This window comes from Paralichthys olivaceus, chromosome 18, assembly GCF_024713975.1.
Source record: "Paralichthys olivaceus isolate ysfri-2021 chromosome 18, ASM2471397v2, whole genome shotgun sequence".
Classification (NCBI taxonomy): domain Eukaryota; kingdom Metazoa; phylum Chordata; class Actinopteri; order Pleuronectiformes; family Paralichthyidae; genus Paralichthys; species Paralichthys olivaceus.
In genome coordinates, this window is record NC_091110.1 from 14,574,819 (window position 1) to 14,602,392 (window position 27,574).

The 27,574-nt window shown below is 40.3% G+C and overlaps 2 protein-coding genes across 6 annotated transcripts; both read left to right on the top strand.

Moving 5' to 3' along the window:
- Nucleotides 1-199: 199 nt before the first annotated feature.
- Nucleotides 200-3,799, top strand: rnf170 (ring finger protein 170). Of its 2 annotated transcripts, none has more exons than XM_020081564.2 (7): nucleotides 200-633; nucleotides 1,157-1,320; nucleotides 1,503-1,578; nucleotides 1,886-2,000; nucleotides 2,199-2,272; nucleotides 2,519-2,650; nucleotides 2,860-3,799. In XM_020081564.2, exons 2-7 carry the CDS (start codon nucleotides 1,181-1,183, stop codon nucleotides 3,127-3,129), a joined length of 807 nt encoding a protein of 268 aa, XP_019937123.2. In that variant the 5' UTR covers nucleotides 200-633; nucleotides 1,157-1,180; the 3' UTR covers nucleotides 3,130-3,799. The 2 variants fall into 2 exon arrangements, with proteins under 2 accessions (XP_019937123.2, XP_019937122.2); XM_020081563.2 differs by having other exon boundaries at nucleotides 200-379.
- Nucleotides 3,800-5,221: 1,422 nt separating this feature from the next.
- hook3 (hook microtubule-tethering protein 3) lies at nucleotides 5,222-27,574 on the top strand. 4 transcript variants are annotated; one of them, XM_069513581.1, is made up of 25 exons: nucleotides 5,222-5,411; nucleotides 10,817-10,902; nucleotides 11,183-11,255; nucleotides 11,430-11,480; nucleotides 11,692-11,824; nucleotides 11,912-11,979; nucleotides 12,137-12,199; nucleotides 12,513-12,596; nucleotides 13,567-13,629; nucleotides 15,002-15,165; nucleotides 15,257-15,397; nucleotides 15,598-15,685; nucleotides 15,767-15,880; nucleotides 15,962-16,072; nucleotides 16,431-16,515; nucleotides 16,604-16,673; nucleotides 18,273-18,413; nucleotides 18,728-18,815; nucleotides 20,990-21,024; nucleotides 21,128-21,210; nucleotides 21,392-21,492; nucleotides 21,608-21,712; nucleotides 21,841-21,912; nucleotides 22,496-22,632; nucleotides 22,788-27,574. In XM_069513581.1, exons 1-25 carry the CDS (start codon nucleotides 5,355-5,357, stop codon nucleotides 22,798-22,800), a joined length of 2,226 nt encoding a protein of 741 aa, XP_069369682.1. In that variant the 5' UTR covers nucleotides 5,222-5,354; the 3' UTR covers nucleotides 22,801-27,574. The 4 variants fall into 4 exon arrangements, with proteins under 4 accessions (XP_069369682.1, XP_069369681.1, XP_019937809.2 ...); XM_069513580.1 differs by having other exon boundaries at nucleotides 24,352-27,574; XM_020082250.2 differs by lacking the exon at nucleotides 13,567-13,629 and having other exon boundaries at nucleotides 5,223-5,411.

The following is a 27,574-nucleotide window of genomic DNA, read 5'->3' on the forward strand; positions in this document are numbered from 1 at the left end:
AGGGGGGGGGGGGGCTATCAGATCTAAATATTATATTTTATTTTATGTTATTTTGAGACCCACCAACTATTCTTGGAGTGCAGTGATGCACCAATCAGCGTTTGAATTGATAACCCTGCAAGAAAAAGCCGAAGAAGAGGATTATTATTATTATCATTATTATTATTAACTGTAGGAGTTAACTCACACCAGGAGGTGGCAGTAACGATCCACAATCAAGATGCAAGCTGCCATTAGACCCCACCAAGGAAAAAGAAGAAGAAGCGTCCACAGTAAAGTGAAACATAATGTGACAGACACCAGAGCTGCTGATCACTCACAGGCTGTCCGTCAAGTCAGCAGAGGAAGGTGGGGTGTCATTGTGAGGCGTCGTTGTGAGGTGAGGCTCCATCTTTGCTGTAATGTGAACGTGTGTCACACACACACCGGATCTGCTCGGTTAGGATCTTGCATCTTGTTGTGGCTGTTGAACGCAGCAGCTCAAGTCGTTCCTGGCTAAAGATGAAGCTCTGAGATCCACGAGCAGAAACGAGCCTGGCGCCGGACACGTCTCGTTGAATCGTCTCGCTGTTTGGAGACTGTCCACCGGAGAGGACACGCTCCTCACGACTCAGCGACACGTCAGCGCCCGAGGTGTTCAGAAAGAAATAACAACATCAGCCAGTCGAGGCTAACGCTAAACTTGGCTAGCAGTGTATGCAGTGACAGGATAGTAAACATTTACAGCTTTATAACCATGTTGTCAGTCAGTCAGTAATTCAGCCAGTCAGTCAAATGCACTGACGATAAAACTAAGATACTGATCAATTTTGCAGTCACCTGATGTAAAACAAATCTGGGCTGCTTCCAAATTTGCATGTTTATTCTAATGTGCTGAACCATCGGAATTAAAGTAAGAACTCAACTTCAGGATTTTGCATATTCAAGTAATTTGTGTGTGTTGGTCACAGTAGAATTTAAGATGACTCAGTCAGTGTGTGGTTGCGTAGATTCGTTGTTTAAAGCCATTTTACGATGCTGGTCCCTGGTACCCTGAAGATCATCCACCAATATTAAGCTAATTGTAAAAACTGCAATAATAATTCTACTTTCTTTAAAGATCACAAACAGCCGCTGTGTTTAAGTGATATCCTCTTTTTTCGTCTTTGTTTTCTAGTGTTGTAGACTATGAGTGTGGGTGATGGAGGACAATCAATGTGGGGACGTGGACTACCTGATCCAAGATGAGGACACCCTCATCGAAGGAGTCAGCAACCAGGTCTTGTTTGTGGTGGTGCTCAGTATCACCTTCCTTGCAGGACTCCTCACTCTGCTCTGCAGGTAAAAAACTTTGTATGATGAAGACAAAGTTACTTTAAATTTTGGGGGAATTACTGAACAAACATCTTTGATGGTGAAACATCCTGATAGGTTGCACTGTCCAAAACACATCGGTGCTGTTCCATGTTTACAGTTTCCTGATGAATATTGATGCCAAATGTATGTTCTTCGTGCTGTTGTAGACAAGAGGAGCAGAACATTCACCCTGAGAATCAGGAGCACGTCCGAGCTGTCCGACAACAACTCCAAACAGAGCAGGTACGCTGGCAAATGCAACAGAATGTCTCTTTAATATGTAGGTTCGAAAGAAGTTGAAAGCTCTGAGAACTAAGCGGAAAGGTGTATGCTGCCAAATGAGGACAGGAAATTTGAAAAGGGTTATGGTTTTTTAAATTAACCACGAACAAATTCCACTCATTTCAGAAAAAAAAAAATATATATATATAATAAGGTTATTAGGCTAATAAGGTAGTCACATTTTATCTTTATCTTTTCAGTGAGAGGACCAATTTCAAAATAACTTGTTCTATGATTATGATATTTAACATTTGTTTTACATTTCCAGGATGAAAGTCCTCAGGCGGAGGCCCGGCAGCAGTATTACACAGACATGTCTTGTCCCGTGTGTTTACAGCAGGCTGTTCTGCCTGTGGAAACCAACTGTGGACATCTCTTCTGTGGTAAGATGATTGGACAAATCCTGAAAATACTCAAAATGCAAAAATAGACCTTTGTATTATGATAAACAGTTGGATGTATTCGTTAATTTGGGTTAGCTTCACAAAAATAAGCAGATATCAGAATGAAGATAGAATTAATTTGTAAAAATGCATGTAAGGTGTTACTAGTGTACTTTGTGTTGTCTTTTTCCTGCATAGGCTCCTGCATTATAGCGTACTGGAGGTATGGCACCTGGCTGGGTGCTATCAACTGCCCCATCTGCAGACAAATGGTGAGGCATGTAATAAATCATGGCTGTACAACAGTTATTGCATTATTTATTTGTTTTGCATGCCAGACGCATGGGTAGCTGTTAGCAGAAAGCCCACTAGCCTCTCCCACCTGCTTAGTCCAAGCTTGAGGTCTCTTTTCATCAAAATGTTACTCTTTCTTCACTCATGTACTGTATATGTGTCCAGTAATAGAGTTTTTCCTTCAGCATCAATGTGCTAAGTGTTGTTTTTCTCCCATTTCCCAGGTAACATTGCTTTTCCCACTATTTCATGAGCATGCTTCTCCTCAGAGGGTCCAGGATGGAGAGGCAGAACCTCAGCTCATATTACGAGACATCAAAGATTACAACCGCAGGTTCTCAGGCCAGCCGAGATCTGTGAGTAGTACATCCAGTTTCATATTTAGCAGTTACAGGTTAGCTTGGCCTATATAACACAATATTCATTTTCAATTACTTGTACATATCCTTGATGAGCAAATAGCAATTCTTGTTATAAAATAATACGCTGAAGATGCTACAAGAGGTTTAGGGGAGTTAATTTCCAACAACATTTTCATAATATTTCCTCTCCACTGTTTCCTCAGTTTATGGACAGGCTGAGAGATGTTCCCACTCTGCTCCGTCATGCCTTCAGGGAGATGTTTTCCGTGGGCGGCCTCTTCTGGATGTTCAGGATTCGAATTCTCCTCTGCCTCGTTGGTGCACTCACCTATCTGGCCTCGCCACTCGACATCCTTCCAGAAGCGCTTTTCGGTCTCCTGGGATTCATGGATGATTTCTTTGTTATCCTGCTTCTCTTTGTGTATATCTCTATCATGTACAGAGAGGTGGTTACACAGAGACTGAACGGCTAGGTGTGGACGCTAAAAGACTGAATAAATGTAATGAGGACAGTTCTTTAATAATGCCGCCTCTCTCTGAAGTGTGTAACTTCATCACTGGAAAGGAGCTGGATCAGCTGTGAATGTTGACTCTGTTTGTAGAGTTCCCTGTTAATGGTTCATAGGTTGAATGTGGTCAAAGCCACCGCTAATAGAACGTAATGAGGGTTGTGGAAGGATGTGCTGCTCTGAATCGCTGCAGTAACTGAATAACTGATGTGAAATCCAGCCAATTCTTTGAAAGCATTGCCAAAAGCAGTCATTTTAAATGTGCATATCATCATAATGGGGACAATATTGTAATGTGATTTTGAATGTTCTGTCTTAATTTTATGCATTTAAAGTTGACTTCCTGCTGTGTCCATGTTGTCACCTGCCAGACAACCGAGTGTTACAAGAACTAAATTATCTTATACAGCTTGTTTGGTCAGTTACACTGAAGATGCTCTTATGGAATAAACCAGTGACTATGCATATTCATAATGACATAAAAAATACAGCCTTTACTGCTTGTGTAAAAATCACTGAATCATTTTATTTGCTGCAGTTACATCTGAGATGAGATCTGCACATACCAACCTGTCTGAAACATAGCAATCCACAAGTGAAGTCATCCTTGATAATAAAAAGAAGCCAAACCAAATGTATCAGTGATCAATTAACTTAAATCACTTAACTTCTGAAAATAGATTTATTATCTCAGAGTACACATCGCTCCTTTTACACTTAATACAGAAGTTTGTGATTGAATGCCTCCATCCATGTCACAAAGCTTTTAATTTTACAATTATTTGATGTGTTGAATTGGAAAAGTTAGATCTTAAATTCTAGATATAGTTTTTTTTCCCACTCTTAAGTGGAGCCCACGAGGGGTCTTGACCCTCAGGCTGAAAATGGCTGCTTCAGAGTGGGAGCTGAAACTGTATCCAGGCCATTTGCTTTCTTTGGGCTATATTTGCTGAGCCAGCAAACCTTCATGTTCATGAATAGATGAAGGAGGGGGTTCAGAATCACATGGCAGATCAAGAGTCAACTATAGAATTCATTTAGTTTGTTTGACAGCAACAGATTCCTGGGAAACCTTGTCAGATCCCAGCTGGAATACCACGTTAAGGTGTGGCACAAGTCACACATACAAACATTCGTACCTCTGTCCTCTCTCCTCAGCGCTTCTGCCGATTTGTCTCCAGGGTGTCGGCACAACCGCCACCCTCCTGTGTGTGATAAGTAAACTGAAGGCAATGAGAGCAACATGTGTCGTAAATGCTTCTGCAGCCGAGAACCGGTTAGATGAGAGTCTGAATCTTGTGGGAAAAATACTGAAGCTGCAGGAAGAGACAGTGCTTAGGTGCAATGTATGTCAGAAAATGTTTTTTAACACATACAAACACTGCACTTCCCATACTCCAAGTACACATCCAAATGCATATCTGTGATGTTACAGGATTTAAACTGACATCATTTTATTGTATATTCTACTTTCTCTCCCTCCACCTAACTTCCCTTGAGTGACTGATGCAATAAAACAATCAGCTGCGTGTTCTTTGATTGGATTCAGTATTTACTATTAGTGTTATTCATGTATTGAGTCTGATGGGGTGTATCCTTCTCCATTGATGCTCCAGACAAAAGTGACTGGTGAATGTGAATTGAAGTCAATGGCGAGCACGTCTTCAAACGTCAAGAACAACAGGAAAAAACACACAACATGTCTCCATACTGCTCCTGTGGTGTCATCCAAGTGTCTGTGAGCCCTGACATTATGAAATATGAATGTTGGGGCTTGGGGACACTTGGACGACACCTCAGGAGCAGCATGGAGGACATTGGACATTTCTTCCTGTTGTTTTTTCACATTTGAAGACTTGGTCACCATTGACTTCAATTGCATTTGATTCTGCTGCAACACTCTTTACCCACTGAAACTCCAGAAGTGTTTCATGGACTCGAACACTTCACCCACCCTCCACCTGCACAGTGGTGAGTGCATGATGATGGAATCAGCTTTTTTTGGGGGGGTGGGGGGGAACTATCCCTTTAAGCTCCACCACAGTCTCCGCCCTCCCGGCCCTCCTCTGGCAGACGCCGGAGTAACGAAACCAGCGAACCAGACAGTTGAGCCGCGGACGTCGGGAGCGTATGAAGCGGGCTGCTAACTTCAGGCTCACTTCGCCCAAACACAGTCACGGTAGCTAACGATGAGTACATCGGAGTCGCTGGATCGGATGGAGCTGTGTGGAAGCCTCCTGACGTGGGTACGTGGTGGTGAAATGCTGGGTTTTATCCCCCCCCCCCCCTGACAGGCTGGCGGCTCTCCGGCGCCGGCGACGCTAGCTAAGCGCTCATGGCTAATGCTAGCTGGGCGAGCTAACGGGGCAGACCGGGAGACGACGGGCGGGCGCTGGTTACGTATGCAGGCCAGCTGTTTGGCTGCTTTAGCTGCTGATGTGTTGTCCGCCAGCACACCGCCCTCGTCTGTCATGGCTTTTTACAAGGCTAGCTAGCTCTGTAGCTCCTTCGCTAGCTCAGCTCTCCCACTGCTCGGTCGTTTTGAGTCCCCGGCGTGAAGCGACACAGACGCCGGCCGTGTTTCAGCTCATGTGTTGGGGTTCAACGCTTTTTCATCTGGATCGGAGATATAACGCCACAGCACGGTGTCTGCTTTGAGTCTGGATTCCTGTCATTGTTGTCTCGTGTATCACTACTGATCGCTGCACCTTCCCCATCCCTCCTTCTGATCCGATTCAGCAAACCCAAGTAGCTCTCAGGGTTTTTTTTATTATCTGTAACCTCAGCTCTAATATCTCCGGAGCTTGAACACGTCTATCATGTGGATCGAAGGCATCAGATTAAAGCATCATGTGCTGCTGTGTGGGGCTTGTTTACATTGTTGAGATGCAGCTCTGTGATAAAGGCTGGAACAATGTTACTCATGTGTATGTGTGTGCAGAGTAGATTTCCATCAATGATGTCACTGAGGTGTTTTGGTTATGACTGTCATTGCTTCAGTGCAACATGCAACCCACGGCATAATGGAAAAAGGTACTGTGCATATGAGCCACGTAGATAGACGCCCATTCACTGAGCCTGTCTAAAAACATCTGGGACTAGTTGAGCTGAAATTACATGTGATGGAAACTGCATTGGTGTTTACTACACACAGCCAGCATGAATGTCAGTAGTGTATAGTGATAACACACATCATGGTGGAGCTTTGTTAAGGTAAACTTAACATGCTCCCTGTGTCATATGTTACCTCATGTGTCCAAGTTCCTCTGTGAAACTGAAACAGGAGCTTTAGAGCTTGTGTGCAGAGCTTAAACATTAAAGTATTTAATGTACATCATGGAAATGAAGTTTCCGAGTTGTGACTCTTTGTTGGAATAGAAAGCTTTAAAAGAAAGGCATACATATTTAAAATTCGAAGGACACACAGAGAAGGGCATACCGCCACCAAGTCCTGATAGTCCCTTGATTAACATTTAAATATTCTATATCCAGATTTTTATTTGGATCTGATACATATATTTCAGCCCCCTGAACAGGCTTTATATGTTCCATCAAGATCCATGAATTATTCTTTGAGAAATGAATGAAAATGTAGAAAAACAAACTATCTAGCGGAAAACTAAACCCTGCATCTAACCCTCTGATCCCAATCAGCACCAAAATTGAATGGGCTCTCTCCAGAACCACTCCACATCCCTGCACCAAATACTGTGGTAATCTTTCCAGTAGTTTCTGTGTATTTCTGTTCACAGACAGATTGGCAGACAAAAATATAACCGCCACCAACCCTCAAAATAATGGATTTGGTACAAACTGAGTTCATAAAACTTGGTAAATTTAGTTGATGCACAGTCACATCCAATGTGACATCTAGTTGCCCCCTCTTGTTGTTGCTTGGTTCATGTAGGACAACTCAGAATGGCCTCACGACAAGTTCCTAGTAATGGTGACAGGCAAACATTCCACACATACCTGTTAACTGGGAAGTCACAAAAGTCTCACTTTATCTGGATTCAGATTCACTTTAACTGTAAAAGATGTGTTTCATGCTCCCCGATGTGGATAATTGGAAACCCATGACAGCAATAATTTCCCACATGTTATCTTCACACTGATCACTTCTCTTTTGTAATAAAGCAGAACCTTCTGCTGCCCAATTTTTTCTATTCACACAACACCTAAACATATATACACAACACGTTTTTCCACAGCTCAACTCTCTTTTCCTAACTGTATCCACAAACCTGTTGTTTTTCTTTTCAAAATGGACCTCATGAATTTCTAGAAATTCAAATTGCATCACAGATATTAGTGATTGTTTTCTAATTGTGTGGCCCTTTGTGTGTTGCCACAGGTCATTTAGTCATTTGCACCATTTATTTAGCCGTTAAGAGCAATGGTTATCATGGTAATGGAACCTTTTGATGAAGTGCTCCTATCTTAGCTTTTAAGCTCATTGCTATAGATGATGTGATCAAAGAAGACTGATAGTAATCAGGCCAGACCACCAGACCCAAGCAAATCTTAAACTAAACTAGAACCTCAAAATGCCTCAGGTCATGTGATGCTTTGTTTCCAGATTAATTGGTTTTTCATTATCGTGTTGCAGCTCACACACATTGTGTCAAAAGTTAAGTATGCCTCCAGCTAAAAATGATATGAAAACAAGTCTGCTGATAAAAGTGCTGGTCTGTGTGCATTAAACCGTTACAGTTCGGTTGTGTAGTGAAGGCATCTGGAGGTGGATGGTTGTATATTGTGATCGATCTTGAAGACGTTAATTATCTACTTTTGAAGCAAACCCCAAAAGATTGTGATATTTTTGTGTTTCGATGGATGCAGTAGTGGTGTTTGACCTTGTTTCACTCTGATCTGTGCTCAGCGATTAATATGATCAGGTTTAGGATTAGGAGGTGATCCCAGTGACGCAGGACATGGTTTGGCCCTGAGATATCTGAGATATTCTATAAACTTTACAAATCTAGATGTTTAGTACAATCAGCGGTGAGTGGCAGCTTTAGTAGCAGTTTACGTCTTTTGGCCAACTACCAAAAAAGTTCAAATGACAAACATCAGATCAGTGTTCCACGACATAAATTAAAACTTATAAATAATAATTCTCAATGTACAACTCATGTGCCACCAGTCAGTGTCAGTGAATGAAGCACAAACACACTTGATTCACTGACACTGACAACCCTACACAATGTCCTGATCAACACAAAGCCACTCACCTGCAGAGCTCCCCTGTGCTTTTCCAGAGACATCACATGGGGGGCATATGTCTCAGTTAAAGGCTTTGTAGTTCAGTGGTGTGTGCGCTGCAGTTTTGTTGACGTATCAACGCAGTCAAGCGTATGGAGCTTATGTGGCCACGAGAATGTATTGATGCCTGGGAAGTGGAACAGTGGTTTAGCATGTAAATCAAGCTACAGAGCCCCGTGAAGACAGAATGTCTACTCTATAAAATGCAACAGATATGTTGGAACTAAAGTCGCCAGGCGATTTAAGGTGGCACCATAACTCATCAGCAAAAATAGGTCTTGATGAAGAGTCCGACCTGACCTCCAGCATTACAATCACATTCACAAATGCTTTGTAACAGTCTGTAGATACCAGCTGTTGACTGGCTGTCATGTTTCTGTCAAGGCCTCTGGTGGCTGTGTGTTGCCTTTTTGTGATGGGCTGGCTCCTCCTTTATTTTCTTTCCTTCCATGTCTTTCCTGCTAAAGGAAGTGATGCAGAAGGTTGCTGCAGTGGAGAGCCATCATCAAGTTTAGAACAATAGGTGTGGATGAAGCCAATTTCTACCACGATACAAACTGCACCTGCAGCTTTCAAGTTTATTATGCTGTTGTTTTTCATCTGCGTTGCAACAAATTGATGCCACACGTCTGTCAGCGATAGTACGAACTGCAGTCACCTGCATCGTGTTCTGTCGGTATCCAGACACAGGAAATCAGAATGTGGCCAATTCTAAAGGATAACATCACTGAAGTGATGGAGTGAGCACTGTGTGGTAATGAAGTGAGTAAGGTTTTTCTCAGTCTACCACTGGTAATGAATGTTATGCAATCATGGAAATTGCTTTGGTTCTTTTGTGTGTCGGCTCTGGGCCACTGACTGGCTTCAGCCACGAGCTGCTGGACTGATACTCAAGAGAAGCTGCTTCCTCTCTGGTGCTTGGCTGCCCGAAACACCAGGAAGTGTAGAAATAGGAATAATTATAGATATTTTTTGAAAGTCATCAGATGAAGGAAGGTTGTCTTGGTTGTTGAGACGTTTATTTGAGAGCTGTTATACATATAATCATGCAGCAACAATTTAGGAAATCTTCAGACTGCTTATTCATGCTCTGCTGGTTATACCCCAAGAGACTGACCCTATTATTAGCCCCCTGGAGGTCATTTATTTGTCACAATGTTTTCTAGCTTAAAGGACGAGACATCACACACAATGTTCGGACAACCTATGATATTGTTTGTGTCGTGTCAATGTTCTTCTACTATCGTATCCCTCTTTGTCCCTCTTTGTTAGTTGCTTTTCATGAGCTAACAAAATGCTGCTCAATATTCCAGACTTGTAAAGTTGAGTTGACTTAATGAAGCACTTTTTATACTCGTTTAAACTTATTTGAAAAAATACACCAGCCCGGTCAATAGCTGGAGAGGGATTTGTTCTTGCATCATGTTTATTTTAAGAAAATTGTGTAAACACAGCCAGTATTTCCTTAGCCGGGGATTTAGATTCCAATGGGTAAAGTGGCACATCCTTGCTAACCCAACACTTTTAGCTGCTCCTCATTGAGCTTCGTGTCATATTTGAGCCATGTAATGAAACTTGAGGCGCTCATGACTACGAAATGCAGGCAGAATTTCAATCTTGTCTTGTCATTTTCTTCTTGTCTCTTATCCAACATTCCTGTTTCAGTGTCCCCTCCTCTTCTGGCATGCGGACTGAGGAATATTGACTTCTGTCTGGGCAACAGACTTTTAGCCCAGAGGAAGAGTAGAGGAGAGTGACAGGAAGGGAACAAAGACAGCCCAAGTGTAATAACTGGAAAGAAATACAAAGTGGAGTGCTTCAGTCTTGTTTGGTCTATACATTATATAATATATTTAAAGCAGCGCCTTCCCCTCTCTCAGTACCATCACTGAAGTACCCTTGAGGAAGTAACCCCCAATCCCTCTGGTGCTGCCTAGTGGCCAACAGGGAAGACTGGGGTTATACAGGTCAGCTTGTTGGAGTGAATGTATGTAGAGATAGTGTCATACTTTGTTCATCTCCAAGTACGCAAGACATACACTTCATTATCAGAGGGTGTATGCGAGGCTCTGTGCAGACTCCCAGCTCCACTCCAACGTGGCCACTACAGCACAAAGGCACCAACTGTGCATGTGTACTAGTCCACAGACTCCAAGCGGACTAGATTTATAATAAGAACAATTATATGTTCCTGGTGTCCACAGATTTTTGCGTGTGTCCACAAGAGTATAATTTAGTCCTCATTTGTGTGAGTGGTAGGGTGTTTGTGAAAAGAAGGCGTTGTGGCTTTTCAGAAAAGTCTTTGCTGAATGTTTTTAGCGGATTACATTGAAGGTCAACATAATAAACTGATTAAAAATGTGTGTGTGTGTGTTTCTTTGTATAGATCCAGACTTTCGGAGTGGAGGCTCCATGTAAGACAGTTGAAGACTTGACGAGTGGCATCGTCATGGCACAGGCGCTGCAGAAAATGTAAGTTTACATATGTAATATATCTGGTCAGTTGTATTTTTATAAAAGCCCCTTTTGGCTGTGTTTCGACATGTCTGTGCAAACTGAAACTAAAAATAAATGAATGTTTATTAATACTAATGAGCAAACATACTTTAGGCCCAGCCCTTTTCTCATTGAAGTTCCTTAAACCTGCAGCTTTGGGAAGATGCCCCTCTTATTAGACTAGTTTTTATATTTCGATTTACAACAAAACAAAGAAAAACTAATGTTTATTTTTTCGTTTGTCTTCATTCTTTAGAGATATAGTGTATTTCAGTGACGTTTGGATTGGTAGAATCAAGCCAGATGTCGGGGACAACTGGAGGTTAAAGGTAAGGATCAGACATCGTTTGGTCTGATGTAAAACGTTGCATAGTTGTAGATATTTCTTTAGAATAGATAAATATTGATATATTTATAATATTTGTCAGTCTCAGTTGGTGTCCCTAGTATTGGTATTTCTAATATTTTGGATAAATGTCTACATACGTATTCTGTTTTTTCAGGTCAGCAATCTAAAGAAAGTTCTGAAAGGAATCCTGGACTATAACCAGGAGGTAAGAACCATCTACTGTTTTCATTTTGAAATAAAAAAACCTTTTCAGCACCTAATATTCAGACTCAATAACCGTTTGTATACCGTGAGGTTATGAGTGCCTTCTCCACACTTCCTCCCTTTAGCACAGTACAGACCATGATTACCCAACATTCATTGTTGGAATATTTACATTTGAAAAAACACAATAACGTGTTTTCCTCCCGTTCAAGATCCTAGGCCAGCACATTAATGACTTCACACTACCAGATGTTAACCTCATCGGAGAACACTCTGACGCAGCAGAACTTGGGAGGATGCTGCAACTTATACTGGGCTGTGCTGTCAACTGTGAGCAGAAACAAGGTGCATATTCCATATTCTGTTTGTCTGTAGTTCGTGACAGGCTCAGACATTTGAATGTAGCTCATAACTGTGTCTCTTTTTCTCTAGAATACATCCAGACCATAATGATGATGGAGGAGTCAGTGCAGCACGTTGTCATGACAGCCATCCAAGAGGTTAGACTATCAAGCTCGTTAGACCTGGATTAAATAGTATTTGCAAATTATAGTTGTTAAATGAGAACACAGTGGGGCTGGTCAGATTTCCTTTTACTCTAAGCAGGGTTGTGGGTGTAATTGAATTGACACTCTTTTTTTTGTGTGTTCCCTGTAGCTGATGAGTAAAGAGACTCCAGTGATTGGAGGAAATGACTCATATGTGGATCTAGACAGACAGGTATGGAGCCTCTTTGAACCCAGCAGGGTTTCTTTACAATTCACTTCTCTTTGCTCAGTGAAAAGTCCGAGTGCTGAACATTCACATGCCCGAATCTTTGAAATCCTGCATAGACATCCTCCATTATGTGTGTTTCTCCTCATTATTTGACCACAAACCTGTAAAACAGCTGGATCTGCTCTGCTACTGTGCATTTATTTCTGTGTATAAGCTGGGACTGTTTTTGTTTATTTTATTTGAATGATCTAGTATGTGAGCTTTAAGTCAATGGAAAGGAAATTGGTTTTGACTTGTGATTTCTTTCTGTTCTCAGCTGAAAAAAACGGCTGAGGAGCTGAACGATGCTTTGTCAACGAAGGAAGAGATCGCCCAGAGGTGTCGTGAGCTTGACATGCAGGTCAGTTTTACACAGTTGTTATCCTCCATGTTATAAGCCCTTTGAACGCTGGTTCATAATAACCGACTGTCCCGTGTCTGAATGACACTAATAAAAGGGGATTGTGTGTGAATAAGTGGACATTAAGATGGATAACATTATTTGTGGCTGGTTAAAATGCCGTGCTGAAACTAATATCCTAATTAAATCATAAATATTAATCAAATAACAGCATTGTTAGAAAAATGTATATCGTCTGCTGCTGCAGCCAAAGGCACAATTTGGACTTCTGAGCATAAGGCATTAAATATCATTGGTGATCAATGATCATCTTCTCATTACAATGATATTTGACACAGTTGATCTTTATCTACATAGATTAAATTGGTGGGAGATAAAGAAGAACACACCACCAAGGCTATACAGGCCTGTGAAGCTCTTATAATAGACAAGAGGGAATAAAGAAGTAGTCTGATAATCATCATTTAAATGAATTGATCTCAACATGATGAATATGTTTGATTTTTCTGTATTTTTTTACTTTGAGATCAAAATCAAAGGACATGGGTGAAAACATAACCTCATTGCATGTGGTAATGAACATTCTTTTGTGGTCACGTACTTTAACGTTTATTTAGGTTAAATATATTTAAAACATAGAAAAATACATCATTTTATAAATACATAGTGTTCACACAGTAGAACGCAGTTACTTTGTAATATTTAAGAGTCTTTCACTCTGATTTTGTTATACTTTGTATTTCTTTAAAAGCAGCTCCATTTTTCTGAATGGATTTAATTAAATGTCCTCGACGTTAACAATGACTAATTGTGGCAAATGGACAGATAATTTATCTCATATTTATTTATCATAATGGATTTTCTGCTACTTAAGAAAAATGGAGCTGTAAATTACCTGCTCTCTTGTTGTGTTCAATCACTTTTCCTCTTATTTCCTGACTATTTCAATACTGTGTGCCTTGCTTTAAAGGCCCTCCATGTCCAAGAGGAGCGTGATAGACTGAGGTTAGAGTTTAATGAGCTAGAAGAGAGGGTAAATGCAAACTTTCTTCTTTCCGTCTCTTCCGTCCATCCATGGTGTGTGGTGTGTCTAATAGTCCTGGATTTTTTTTCTCAGTCTGCTTGCACCAGTATCCCTTTTGGAACCAAGATCTCCCCTTGTCCTAATTATGTGTGCATGTGTGTGTACACGTTTATGCACAAGTGTTTGTGCACACGTATACACACGGTCCTCTCGGTGCACACCAGCCACAACTCCAGTCTTGTGTGGGTGTGTCAGAGGTCGCCCCTTCAATGATAACGTCCTGCCTCTTTACCCTGTCGTGTTTCATGCACTTTCCCACAGCAACAGTAGGCAGCAAGAGGTTTTTGAACCAATAGAAAGGAGTCATTTCATGGCAATAATGTTATTAATAAGTTACATTGCTGATTAGAAGTGCACACCGAGAACCCTTTTATTAAAATAAATGAGACCATCAAGCAATCAGCAAAGTCAATACTCAACAGAACTGATCTCAGCTTTTGTGTGACATAAGTTTGTTCCACTGATTTTTTTTTTTTCACAGTGGTGCAAGTTCTCCCAGAACGCTTCCACATAACCGTGTTACTGACCAAATCATATGGCTTACATTCTCCACATAGGAGTGTCAAACAAAAATCAATCATCAGTCAAATACATTTAAAAACTCTGTTTCTTGAGTCGACCTGTAGTTATACAAAAAAAAACCACATTGAACTTTGAACAAAACAAGAAAACCCAAAGTATGCTACACTGGTGTCACAAGACGTTAAATAAGATCCTCACTCACTCACTTACACAGTTGGCAGTGGTTTCCTCATAGAGTAAGTAAAGCTCAGTGGTATTTGTTTTAATGTCCCATTATAATGAAGGGTTTATTGATTAGGTTTTAATGAGTCCAACAACAACCAGGGATTAAAAATGGTGGGAATAGCAGTGAAAATAATCAGCTTCTGCTTTGCTTTGTGTGGAGTTTGATTCCCTGTCTATCACAATGACGAGACAACATCAAACCATATGTAGCCCTATTTGCTATGTTGGTGTGTCTGGTGTGTCTTTGCGTTCTCACTGAGGTTGATGCTGCAGTGATTGTGATTAACCTGTTGGACTGAATGCTTCAAAGATGCAATTTGAAAGCTTTAGTGTCACTCCCTCCTAACTTTACCCCCTTTCTGCCTCTTCTCTCCTTTTTCATTTATCATTCCATCCTCCTTTTTGCATTTTTCCACTATTTCCACTTTCCTCTTATCCAATTCACTTCTTCTCCCTATTCATCTAATTGTGTATCTCACTACTGGACCGTCTCCTGTACTCTCTGCTCCTTTTATTATTCTTTTTCCTACGTACTTCCATTCTTTCCTTCTCTTCACCACCCTCCCTTCCCCAGGTGGCAGCGCTGCAAGAGGAGAAGAGCAGTTTACTCGCAGAAAACCAGGTCCTGATGGAGAGACTCAACCAGTCTGACTCCATAGAGGATATTAACAGCCCAGCTGGACGCAGACACCTCCAGCTGCAGACACAACTCGAGCAACTGCAGGAAGAAACGTTCAGGTGTGGAGTTGGAAGGAGATTTTGTTACATAAAATGTGAGGATGTTCTGACGCAAATTTGAAAGATGATTATTGTTATTAATTCATTTTAGGTTGGAGGCAGCAAAAGACGACTACCGGATCCGGTGTGAGGAGCTTGAAAAAGAACTGATAGATGCAAAGTCACAGAATGAGGAGCTTGTGTCACTGGCTGATGAAGCCCAGTCCCTTAAGGATGAGATGGATGTTCTTCGGTAAGTTGGGATGGAAAATGTAATGTAAGCATTCATTGTGTTATAGTTCAAAAAAACAGGACAAATGCCAAATATTGCATTTCGAACCACTATCAAATATCTGTTGTTTCAGGCATGTTGCTACACAAACAGAGCTTTAGTTAAGCTTTTCCCTTTATGTAACCTCACAAAATGAAACCGCTCATTGTTTTCACCTCTAGGCATTCATCAGACAAAGTGTCCAAACTGGAGGGGACAGTGGAACACTACAAGAAGAAACTGGAGGACATGGGACTTCTGAGGAGACAGGTACACAGTCACACACAGACAGACAACCGGAAGAACTTACAGCACACAATTGATGCTTATATTTCCGTGGCTGTTTTTCAGAACAAGCTTATGGAGGAGAAGAACACAGTGTTAATGCAGACCAATGTGGGTTTGGAAGAAGAGCTACGAAAGGCAAATGCCACAAAGGGCCAGCTCGAGACGTACAAGAGACAGGTACCCAAACAGCATGTTGTTAAATCTCAAAAATCTTACTTTACATTTCCCCTGACAGGAGGATGTTTTCACTCTGCGCAGGTGGTTGAACTTCAGAACAGACTGTCAGAAGAGTCTAAAAAGGCCGACAAGATGGAGTTCGAGTACAAACGTGTCAAAGAGAAAGTGGACTCACTGCAAAAAGAAAAAGATGTATGTTTAATTCACTTTCTTAATAAACAAATGAGTGAAACTGAAAATTATACAAGAATAATCAAGTAGTCTCCCTCTGCAAAACGATAAAGCCCATAATATTCCACACGGTGTTCCAGTGGTTACCACTGTCACCTCAGAAGGTTCTGGATTCGATTATTTCTTTTCTCTGTGGCGTTTGCATGTTCTCATGTTCTCAGACCAATTTTAAAGACAAAACATGTTCAGATATATTACAAGCAGGTTAATGTTTCCTTGGCATTTATTCCATTTGTAACGTCAATTCTACACCCTGCATTATTTATCTTTCAGTCTCTGTAACATGCAATCATACAGATTTCTCTGTCTCCCTCTGCAGCGAATGCGGACAGAGAGAGACTCGCTGAAGGAGACGATTGAGGAGCTGCACTGTGTCCAGGCTCAGGAGGGACAGCTTACATCTAGTAAGGAAATGTGGCTAAACCTGAGTAGTTGAGCTTGAGTTGAGTTGGGTTTTCCCTGTAATAACAACAACACTGTCTGCTTACCCAGGTCTCTTCCCATTGGTCAGCAACGATGGCTCAGATTCGCTGGCTGCTGAGATCACCACCCCAGAGATACGGTATGACTTTTAGAGTTAGGGAAAAGAATGTAAATATTATATTTTATATAGGAATAAATATCAGCACAGTATATAAAAGTTATAATTAGTAAAATCATTTTGAACATGTGCATCTTTATTGTATATTTTAGAAATTCTGTGTATTTGTCATAAAAAAGACTTTATTTACTTCAGAACAGTTGTTTTCAAGATTTTAAAGTCAATATTGCAAGTTGCCTGTAAAAATCACATCAGTTGATATTAAGGCTGCAATTTGAAAGGTGCTTTAAAATGACAGGTCTGCAGTTGGACCCCCGTCTGTGTTGCTGATCCTTTGTGTATGTGTGTACAGTCTGTCTGCTGTGCTATAGCCAGATTATTTCAAGCCTCTTCCCCCTGCTGCTTTTCCTGCCAATTTAAGGTGGATGAGAGTCGGGCCTCAAAAGAGCCGTCTCTGTAGTGAGTTATGTAATAGTTGTGTGTGAGTTACATCAGCCTCACTGCTGCTCTCCAAGAGGGCTGGGTTTTCCTCTAGTCCCATAAAGTGCCTGGATTTTAGTTCAGCATTTGCAAACCTAGAAAAATTTGGATTTCCATTGAAACCCTAATCTTACCAAAGCTGCTTATGGCAAATCAATCCATGCTATTTGTTAGCCTTTAGTGGCAGACAGGTGAAAAACTGCAGTTTCTTGAGATGTTGTCTCCTGCAGGGATTCAAAAAACAAAGAAAGATGTCTTTAGCTTTAGAAAAGTTTCTTGTGAGATATCAAAGATACAAACTGTGTGAAAAACTAAACTGCTAACTACATAACTTGCTCATTTGTTGGTCTTCAGTTCGAGTGATTGTATATGAAAAGCTGAAGCAGCCTTTTAAAAGCAACATCTGGAATTGATTATTGCCGGTCTGCTCTAAACTGAACACAGCCAGATGAACAGCTGGAAACACAGTTATTCTCTGTCTACTGCAGTGCAGGACTCAGAACTCCACCAGGGAACTCCAGTCAACTTTATGTAATATATTTTATCGAATAAGCTCCACTGGAATCTTTACTCCGCCTCCCTTCTTCCTGAGTAGCCAGCGCCTGTGAGTGTATAAATATTTAGCTGGTTCCTCAGTTTGTGAAAGGAGTCAGCAGCCACACCCTAAACGAAAGACTCGTGTAACAGGCTGTGCTCATTCAGTGCAATCTAAACGTGTATTCTAGTTTCATGTTGCAGACTAGATTTATAAATGTTCAAGTGAAGTTGCTGCCCAATCAATCAATTAAGTTTGACAAGTACAGACATGATTTACCATCTCACCAAATATTGACTGATGCTCATTCAAATGTGTTTATATCATAATATGTGAAGGTTTTACAAGATTTTTGCTTTTAAAGTTTTAAAATGTAGTTCTCTTGCTAATATTTATTGTAGATTGAAAGCAGTTCTAGGGATAACACACTGAAGAAACAATAACATGGTCACCATTTGTCTTTAGTCATTATAATATGATACCAGAATTATTTTTTCAGAGATTTGGGTAAATATTCTGTAGGACTGCTGAGTAAAGGCGTGTGATAACCATTATTATTTCAATCAAATGGGATCAGGAATTCATTCTGTGTTTTTTTATTACAGAGAACATTTGATTCGTCTTCAGCATGAGAACAAGATGCTGAAGTTGGCCCAGGAGGGATCAGACAATGAGAAGATCACTCTGTTGCAGAGTCTACTGGAGGATGCAAACAGAAGAAAAAATGAACTGGAGACGGAGAACAGGTCAGCAAAGACGAGCAGAGGAACATGCAGATTAACAGCCAAAGAAAAGAGACCTAATTATTCACAGTCAAGGAAAAATATCTGTTGCATTTTCTTGTAGATTCGACTCTGGTGAGATTATTTCCTTGTTTTAGAACCTAGATCCATCTCTTAATTTATTCCTCCACAAATATTTCCTTTCTTTATACCGGAATCTAAATTTGTCCGTTGAGTCAGAAGCCTGCCTCTATGATTTTTGTTTATCTACCACTGCACAGGTTTACTGCATCCTTTCTTTAAACTATGTTGTCTGACTGGTCTCTTGCTTCATCAAGGTTAATCAATCAGCGCTTGATGGAGGAACAGAGTCAGGTGGAGGAGCTGCAAAAGACTGTCCAAGAGCAGGGCTCCCAAGCAGATGATGTGAGTTCTAAAAAATGTGTTCTTTATTGTGTGTGTGTGTGCACATTAATGATACTATGAAGAAAATTCAATTCCTTCATACCGCAACTGTTAAATATAGATTGTCACCAAGACTGCAGTACCCTGCTCCTCCTGAAGGGTCAATACTTACTTTATCTTAGGTTCCTTACAAAAAACACATTTTCCACACTTCCATTATTTATGTGGCTAATGCATAGAAAAAAAACCCTTTGATTTCCATTGTTATTACTAACTTATTAACATTAACCATTTCTAACGCCTGTTGTATCCATGGTGTTTTTATCTGTTTGTGTGTTTGCTTTTATCTAAGTGTTAGAAAAGTATTCTTTCTCTTGGGATAAACAGAAGCCTTGTGTCATTTGACTGTCTTGAATTTTAGACAAACTAAAATCCCCACATAACAATTACAGTCATTTATTTTTGTTCATATTAACTTATGTCTAATCTGTGATCCTAAACACAAAAGGGAAAATGGCCTCTTCTCTGTTCCTTGTCTCCCCTGAACCAGTTTCTAGTAGGAAACAACTGGTATTTAGGACGAGGAGGTTTGGACGATTTCCCAACGAGGCTTATGTGTGAGAGAGAGTTTGCATGTGTGTCAATCACAATCATTATGCGTCTTTACTACATAATCAAAAACCTTTAGTTGTGTTTGTTGGGGTTTCCGGTTCCTTTTCTGTCCGTTTGTGAAGATTTGGAATCAGATGAGTTTTTCTTAACTTCCTTTCTTTTCGCTGAAGATGAACAGAACACTAATACTTTCAGTATTTAACAGATGGAATCAAGTTTAAAGAAATTAGAACACAGTAAGCAGAGAGTGCAAAAATGTGTTGATGTGTTATTGCAAGGAAGACGTGGTGATGCAGCCTTTTTTAAACATCAAAAATCATTTTCGGACCCTGCATTTATGCACTTGCGTTAGATCGTTACAAGCTTTTTCAGGAGAATGTTCTTAAGTTTATTGAGCTGGAAAACAGAAGAAACAAAACGAGGCAAAAGGACCTAAAGCAACTCACACTATGGAATAAAACCGTCCACATTCGCAGGGCTGGAACTTTTGCCATTCAGTTAAATACTTTTGTTTTTTCCCAATAATGCTCCCTCTGTCAGACAATAGTAAGTATGTGTTTGATTTCAGACAAGTTCCTTCTGTTAAACTTTGCTCTTTCATGACCTTAGATTTTATTGAACCAAATGTGTCACAACTCAGAGTGTAAATCTGCATAACGTCAGTGATGGTTAATTAATGCATCATATTTCAGAGGATATTCTCTGCAAATAAAAATTCAAATTTGATTCACCAAGAATCATTAGATTTTTATATTGAGCATTTCACTGACTTTTTTTTGTTGCACTGAGTTGCTGCACACAGGTAAAGGTCATTTTCTCATAGCTAACTATCAGTAGTCTGCAGGTACAGTATCTTTTCCTGATTAGTCCTTAGTAACACAACATTAGTAGATTGTTCCTCCTCCTCTTTGTTCCTTGATGCTGTTGTCTTCTCGTTTAGAGCAAGTTCTCTTTAGATTTCAACTTTCACATGAATTCGTTGTACATTTTACCACATGAACAGTTGACACAGGATCAAAAAGCAAAACAAAATTGTAAAACTCAACTAATCCTGAATATTCTTTGTGATTATCAGAGAAAATCATGTTATGACCCACATATGACTGATTTTATTTCTACTCAAATAAATTTCTACTTAAATTTCAGATCTTTGTATAAAGATAAGATGTCCAGAATCTTTAATAATACATTTCCAAGTATAATTGACTCTGCATTTTTCTCTGTTGGACGCCACGTGAAAGATTTGATCAACTCTTCATCCTAGACATCAAACAGACGCTGTGCTTAACTTATCAGACTTATTTTTTGGGCATTTAGTATATAGATATGTCTCTATGATGCTGTGAACATTGGCCCAGGGGCCCAGTTCCATTAATTTTGGGACTTGTGTTCCATCCTGAGGTGGAACTGAACAATCTCAGGGACTAGTATCACAAACCAAAGTGGCTGCAGGTAGAAAATTTAAAGCAACAGCCAGTTTGCAGCAAGTCCTGCATTGATCCAACAGAGCGGCTCTTAAAATGATTCTGGTTTGTTGAAGGTGTAATATATGATTAACGTAATTTTCATTTTGTCTTTTTTAGTCTTCCATTCTGAAGAAGAAATATGAGGAGCACATGTAAGTGAATTCACGCACCCAGAGCTGTCTTGATCTGTCTTTGTACTTGAGATATTGGACAGAAAAAGCATTATTGACATATGTGCTGTATTCTTTCCATCAGGGAGAAAGTACGAGAGTTGAACAATGAGTTATTGAAGAAAAACACCTTCATCGATGAAATGGAGCCTAAATACAATGCCAGCAGTGAGTTTGTACCCCTGTTATTTTTGGTCTTCCTGTTTTTAAATCGCAAATTACTCAATACCAGATGTTGCAACACAGATACGACAGTGAAGCCATTAAAAGTATTTTTCAATTCAAAAGAAAATATATATAAAAGAGCTCAGGATGGTTTGATTCAAACAAATGTGTTGTTCCCTCTCAGGCCAGCGGGTGGAGGAGCTGGAGGAGGCCTTGAAAAAGAAAGATGAAGACATGAAACAGATGGAGGAGAGATATAAGAAATACCTGGAGAAAGCCAAGAGTGTGAGTATATATTTGTATTGCTTTAGAATCAACCGTAATATCTTTTGTGTTCTGCACTGCAAGTAGTGATAGTTGCTGTGGGTGATTGTGATGTGATTGAATGTTTCCCCTGCAGGTGATCCGGACCCTGGACCCCAAACAAAACCAGGGTTCAGGTCCAGAGGTCCAGGCCCTGAAGAACCAGCTTCAGGAGAAGGAGAGGATGTTACACTCACTGGAGGTAGTTGGTTAGCTTAGGCTTGGATGATCGCGTACACAAAGGATTCAGCAGCTTTTACATCAATGTTAAGAAGAAACAGAAAATCTGTCTTTTCTTAAGTTTGTTGTCTTTATTTTTCCTCCAAACAGAAGGAGATGGACAAGACAAAGAGCCAGAGAGACTACGAGGAGAAACTGATTGTTTCAGCCTGGTACAACATGGTAAGAAGGAGTCACTAATACACAGTCACGTGTCCATTTATTTGTGACACACACTGACAGAGAGCTGGGATTTAAGGACTAGAACAGTATTTATACAGTCACAATATACAAAAATCTATAAATTGATGATTTAAAGCAGTGAATACGTTATCATAGAACTTTTTAAAGTAACAGTCAGCTCTTACATTGAAAGGAAGAACATTTTATGGAATTGTATGTTCTTTATCACACATTCTTAGACTCTAGATGTCTCTAACACAGACTTGTAAAAATATACTCAAAATAAGAACTAATTTGTCATTTTCACCACTAGAGGGCAGCATAGACTGTTCTATAAGTCCAGTGGTGACTGTTTGCTCTGTCCCATGTTTGATGAATAGCTGGTGTGAATGTTCATGAGTTTTTAAATTGTCCCTAATGTTGTGTTTAAGCCGGTTCTCTTTCTCATGCATCACAATCAGTGGACTGATTACAGCTTCTTCTGTGGTGTTGGAACAACTCGTACTGTGTTGAGTCTATGTATACGTACTGTTTTTACACTGATAGTGACCATTAATGAACCTTCCTCTGCTTCTTTCCTCAGGGCATGACTATTCAGAAGAAGGCGGCTGAAGACCGACTTGCCAACACCGGCTCCGGTCAGTCCTTCCTGGCCAGGCAGAGACAAGCCACCAGCTCTCGCCGCTCGTATCCCGGCCACGTCCAGCCAGCTACCACAAGGTAGAGGGCAACAGGGGCAGACAAAATACTGCGACAAACTACCTTACAGATCTGCTGAACTTCTTTGAGGCACACTATCTCCGTTCAATTCTAACGGAAGTTCTTGTTTTCCTCCTTTTCTGTCTATTGATTGTCTTCTTTCCCTTCTTGATCAGATCCATGAGGTAGAGATGCCCGGAACTACCCAAAACTTGCGCCACTTTTTTCCCTGACTAAGCATATTTTACTCTGACTCCACTGATGCCAGGCTTCTACGTTTTTTCAACCCCCGGCATATTCAATAGGGTTTGACTAATCACCCCAAAACTCCCTCTCTTTCTCCCTTTCAACCACTGACCTTCTTCAACCTGTACTCTGTGGCAAACCTTTGCTGGGCAGGTAGTCTCGACCCCCAGGGGTGGGAGGACTTGCATCTCCTTGACAAGTTCCTGTCATTTTTGTTTGGAGGAACCGCTCTACCTGTTCATGCAGTATTTATGCACATCTCTACCTGTGATAACGTTTGAGGTTCATCTTGTTTTTTGACCTGAGTTGGCAGATTTTCTGTTCCGTGTTATCTGTTTTTAACCTTTATGATGTAGCTTTAAGAAAGTTACACGTGTCCCTGTTTCATTTGTTTTCTTTCAGAGGGATGCTCTTTTGTTTTATCATTGTGTTATAGAGCAACAAATGCATGGAGGCATACCAAGATGTGTAGTTATCACATGCAAATGCTTAATTAGATTTTTTAATTTTTAAAGAGAGTATGTGGTTTGAAAAAAAAAAACACAGGTTGTCTTGTAACAGCCATAATCGTGAAAGGATTATTTTTCTCCCAGGGGGAAAAGAAGGACAAACTGGTTTCAGAAAGTTCATCAGAGATCAGTGTGTGAACTGTGTGTTTCATTGTGTGAGGAGAGAATGTCGAGCAAAGCGAGAAATGCATTCGTCCATGTTTTTAGCATTACCAGCATTTACCAGGTTGTCTCAGACAACACCTTGTGTGCCATAGTTATTATCCTTGACACATGGTTGGCTTCCCCTCGTACATAGGAAGAATGTGTTAAAAGGAAAATCTCTTCTTGAGGTTAAATAGTTTATGAATTTCAGATCCTCGTACTGTCCGGTTGAAACAGGATTTAGATTATAAATCTCACTTGATGCCAACAAGTCACCAAAGAGAAGGTGTTTAATCCATATTGCACAGCAGACCTACTTTCAATATCATTTCAGAATCATTGTTATCAAAGCTGAAAAGCAGTTTCACGGTGTGGCGCTGCAGAAATCACGTTTTTGACCTTATCGTCAAAAGCTCTGGAGATTCCTGGTTGTTCCAGCTTCATCTGTGTTTTCTACGTGTTTTGCACCAATTTGTCATCACAAATTATTTTAATGCGTTCTGTTTCCTTAGCGTATTCAAAAAGACATAAACACTAATTCACTAGTTGTGATTTCCTGCTGTATTGTCTCATGTGTTCACTCAGACACTCTCCTGACATTTTATCAGGGGGCCGGTAAGTTCAGCTGAATGTCCAGAGTAACTGACTCAGACTCACGTACCGTCCCTCTGGAAAATTCCAGGAAAATGTCCAGTGTCCAGTCTGAGCACGTGTCGTGACCGTTCCCATCTTTTCTGTAACTTGTTGCCGTCTCTTGTTATTAACGTGATGGACAAGTTGAGGCATTGATTTTGGCTGCTGTCATCTGACTGTCATGTCTCTCTCTTTCCTCCTTTAACAGCAATGTCACTGCATGACTGCTACACCAGTGACCTGGCCAAGCGAGCACATTGTGGCCGAGCTGTAGGCAGAGGCTCTTGATGCATGAACTGCCCGCCTGCCTGCCGTTTGCATGACTTTGCATTGACTCCAGCCTGCAAATAACCAGCACAGCAGCATGAGCACTAACAAACCCTTCTGCAGTGTCATGCATTGTAACCTTCAACACAAGCCTCAGGAGGGATGTGGTCGGAAAAAGAAAACCCTCACCCTCCTTCCCCAGTTCAACGTTTTCCACCCTTCCGGCTCCTTCACTCCTCTTGTTCCCCTGCTCTTTGTTATCCTCTCCATCTTTCCCCTCTCTACTTAATCTTCATGAACGTGTCTGCTTGTGCTTCCACACATCAAGTCTGTTACTATTCAACCAACAGTATATTACACCTAGTACAAGGTGCGGAATACAGTCTGTGAATGACCCATTTGATTCGATAGGCTTTTTCTTCGGTGCTTTTGTGTGACTTGACGTTGACGAGCTGCTTCAGGATACCTCAGTGACATTTTTCCACATATCTGTTTTTATTTACATGGTTGGAGGACTGTTGGCTTCAGTGAGACACAGTTGAGAGGTGTAGCCTGCAGATGAGTCTGCAAAACAAAAAAAGAAACCAGCGTCCCTTTTTAAGTTTGGAACTTCTGCAGTGGTTCTGCCTGGGTCTCCTCATCATGTTGCCAGATCTAAGAAGTGCTTTTACCACAAGTATTATGTGAGTACACCAAGTTGTGGACTAAAGAAGAGCTTACAGGGCATTAGTGGTTTGCCCTCGAGGCCTTTGGACAGTTTGCAGTAGGAGCATAGGATGGAAAAATGAGTTTTAAATGAATAACATTGTTACAGATCTGCTTGTATACATGGAAAAGCCCCCATTAAGCCCACTTGGATTTTATCTAACTTCTTTAATGTCAGCGTAGCGTCTGTTACTCCATAAAATGCAGGTTTAATACACACAGATATAACACTGCTGACTACTGAGTCGTTCGTTACTTGTCTAGTAGGATATAAGTGCATTTTGTCTCACTTTTAATTCACTTTAACTGCAAACTAAATTCTAACATGATAGGAATAAAAGACTTTTCAAAAAGTAAAGGACATGCAACTGTACATTAGCTCACGCAGGCTAATGTGGAGGAAGTTCACTCAGTTGGATTGAAAGGGCAAAGCGGTTACAAGACGTCCCAAAGGGAAAAACGATTGGGACAGTTTCGGCATTAATTCCTAATGAAGATAATCACTGCTTAAACATGCAAGCGGTGACCACAAAGCAAAATACACGACTTTCATTGGGCACAAATTATAATATCACTTATAACAAAACTTCATTCGGTGTAGCTGTAAATCATACTGTACATTCTGTCTAGCTTTTTTTTTTTTAAATAATGGTCTTATTTAAATTTTTTATTCAGAGCGTTTTAATAAAAGTGTTGGAAAGACTCGAACACATGGACCTGAGGATATATGCATATTACAGGTATAAGTGCGTATATCGAACGCTCCCATTTAGTGCCTTTTTTGTAAAATATGAAATGAAAAAAGACTTTGTGGTCTTCTTAGGACAATAGGCGTGTTGCCTTTAAAGACCAGTGTTATTGTGTTGTTTGAAAAGAGGAAAACATGTCTTGAGATGGGCTTAAATCTCACCCGCATGATAAAAGTCTTGTATTGTCTAGAATAAGTAGGTTTAATGAGGGCTTTCTCTGTTTTTAACGTATTTTACTCCCAATTGTCATATTATGTAACCTGATTAATTCATTCTGTGCATTTTTATCTCAATTACTTATTTATTCTTTTTGCTGCGTGTACAGCTATGTTGTCCAATTTGTTTTCTGTCAGTAGTATTATCTCACCACTTATACTGTTACAATGGATTTCCATGCGACATCAAAATACTATTAAATACTTGTCTTATGCAACAGAAGGAGGAGAAGACTCGTCCTAGTTTAGTGTTTGTCTCCATCTAACAAAAAAATGACAAAGGCGTCATCTCTGATCAACTGGAGAGAAAAAAAAAAACAGTGCACGGTTATTTTCACCTCCAGTTGTTTCTGGAAGAGTTTCCTAGATAACACTGTGCTCTCTAAGAAACGTGTTTGAAAATGAATGTTTCCTCATCAACAAGCACATTCAACATTTTTCATCCACTGAGTGAACTTACTGTGACCCTGTAAAGGTCGTGTTTGGGATACCTGTGTTACTGCGTTAGATCTAAGTATCTTGATTAAACACATCGGATTTCATATCTAATAAATGACTTTCCCAGAAGTGAGTGATGATGCAACATTTTCAGTCTGAATTGATATGCAAATGAAAAGTGTTTCTTGAAATGTTTTCTTGTCTCTGATTGTGTCTGTGTTTTGTAAACCACTCGCCATTAACATCTGCAGTTTGAGCTGTAATGTGTTATATGACATGCGACTCCTGACCGTCCATCCCCACGAGTCATTGGTTTCTTATGGAATCTGTATATAACGGAACACGTGTACTGTTCGGTCGTATCAGGGATGGTGGGGAAACATTTTATTTTGTTATTTAATATCTCAAACAGATTGTGTTATCCCCTGTTATTTACCTTTTGCTTTTGTGTCTGTGTACATTATTAATAATATTACCCTGATGCAAATAATGAGATAGTGGGTAGACAAGAAAGTTACTATTACTTGTCATATAACCAGAGAAACTAATTTTCCTTATCAATGCCAATTTCTTCTCCGTAGAGAAGCACAGAGTGACACTTAAAAATCCATCTTCATGAGACGTATCTGAGAGCAGAACGAGGATTGCAGTTTCCAAAACCTATAATGTCAAGTCATAAAATGAGTAAGCAGTATTTTCCAGTGTTATTTGACTGCTCAGTGAACTGTGGGCCAGTCAAAAAGTCACAAGGTCAGAATCTCATCCAAACGTTTGCAGTGTTTGCTTTTTTTTCTTTTTTTTTTTTAATTTTTCTCATTGGAAATGTTTTCTTTACATACCGACGTAGCAAAACACCTTCCATTTGCCAAGTTTTATATTGCTCTTATACAAACACACGTGTACATACTTTATGTGACAGTGGTAGAGGAAGTGTCAGGCTGAAAAGAACTTGGTTGGTGGATTTCATTCAGCATCTGTCCGACGAGGACCAATCGATGTGCTTCCCTACGCTGCGAAACTTGGAAATGACATTGTAAATAAAGCTTGTATAAAACAG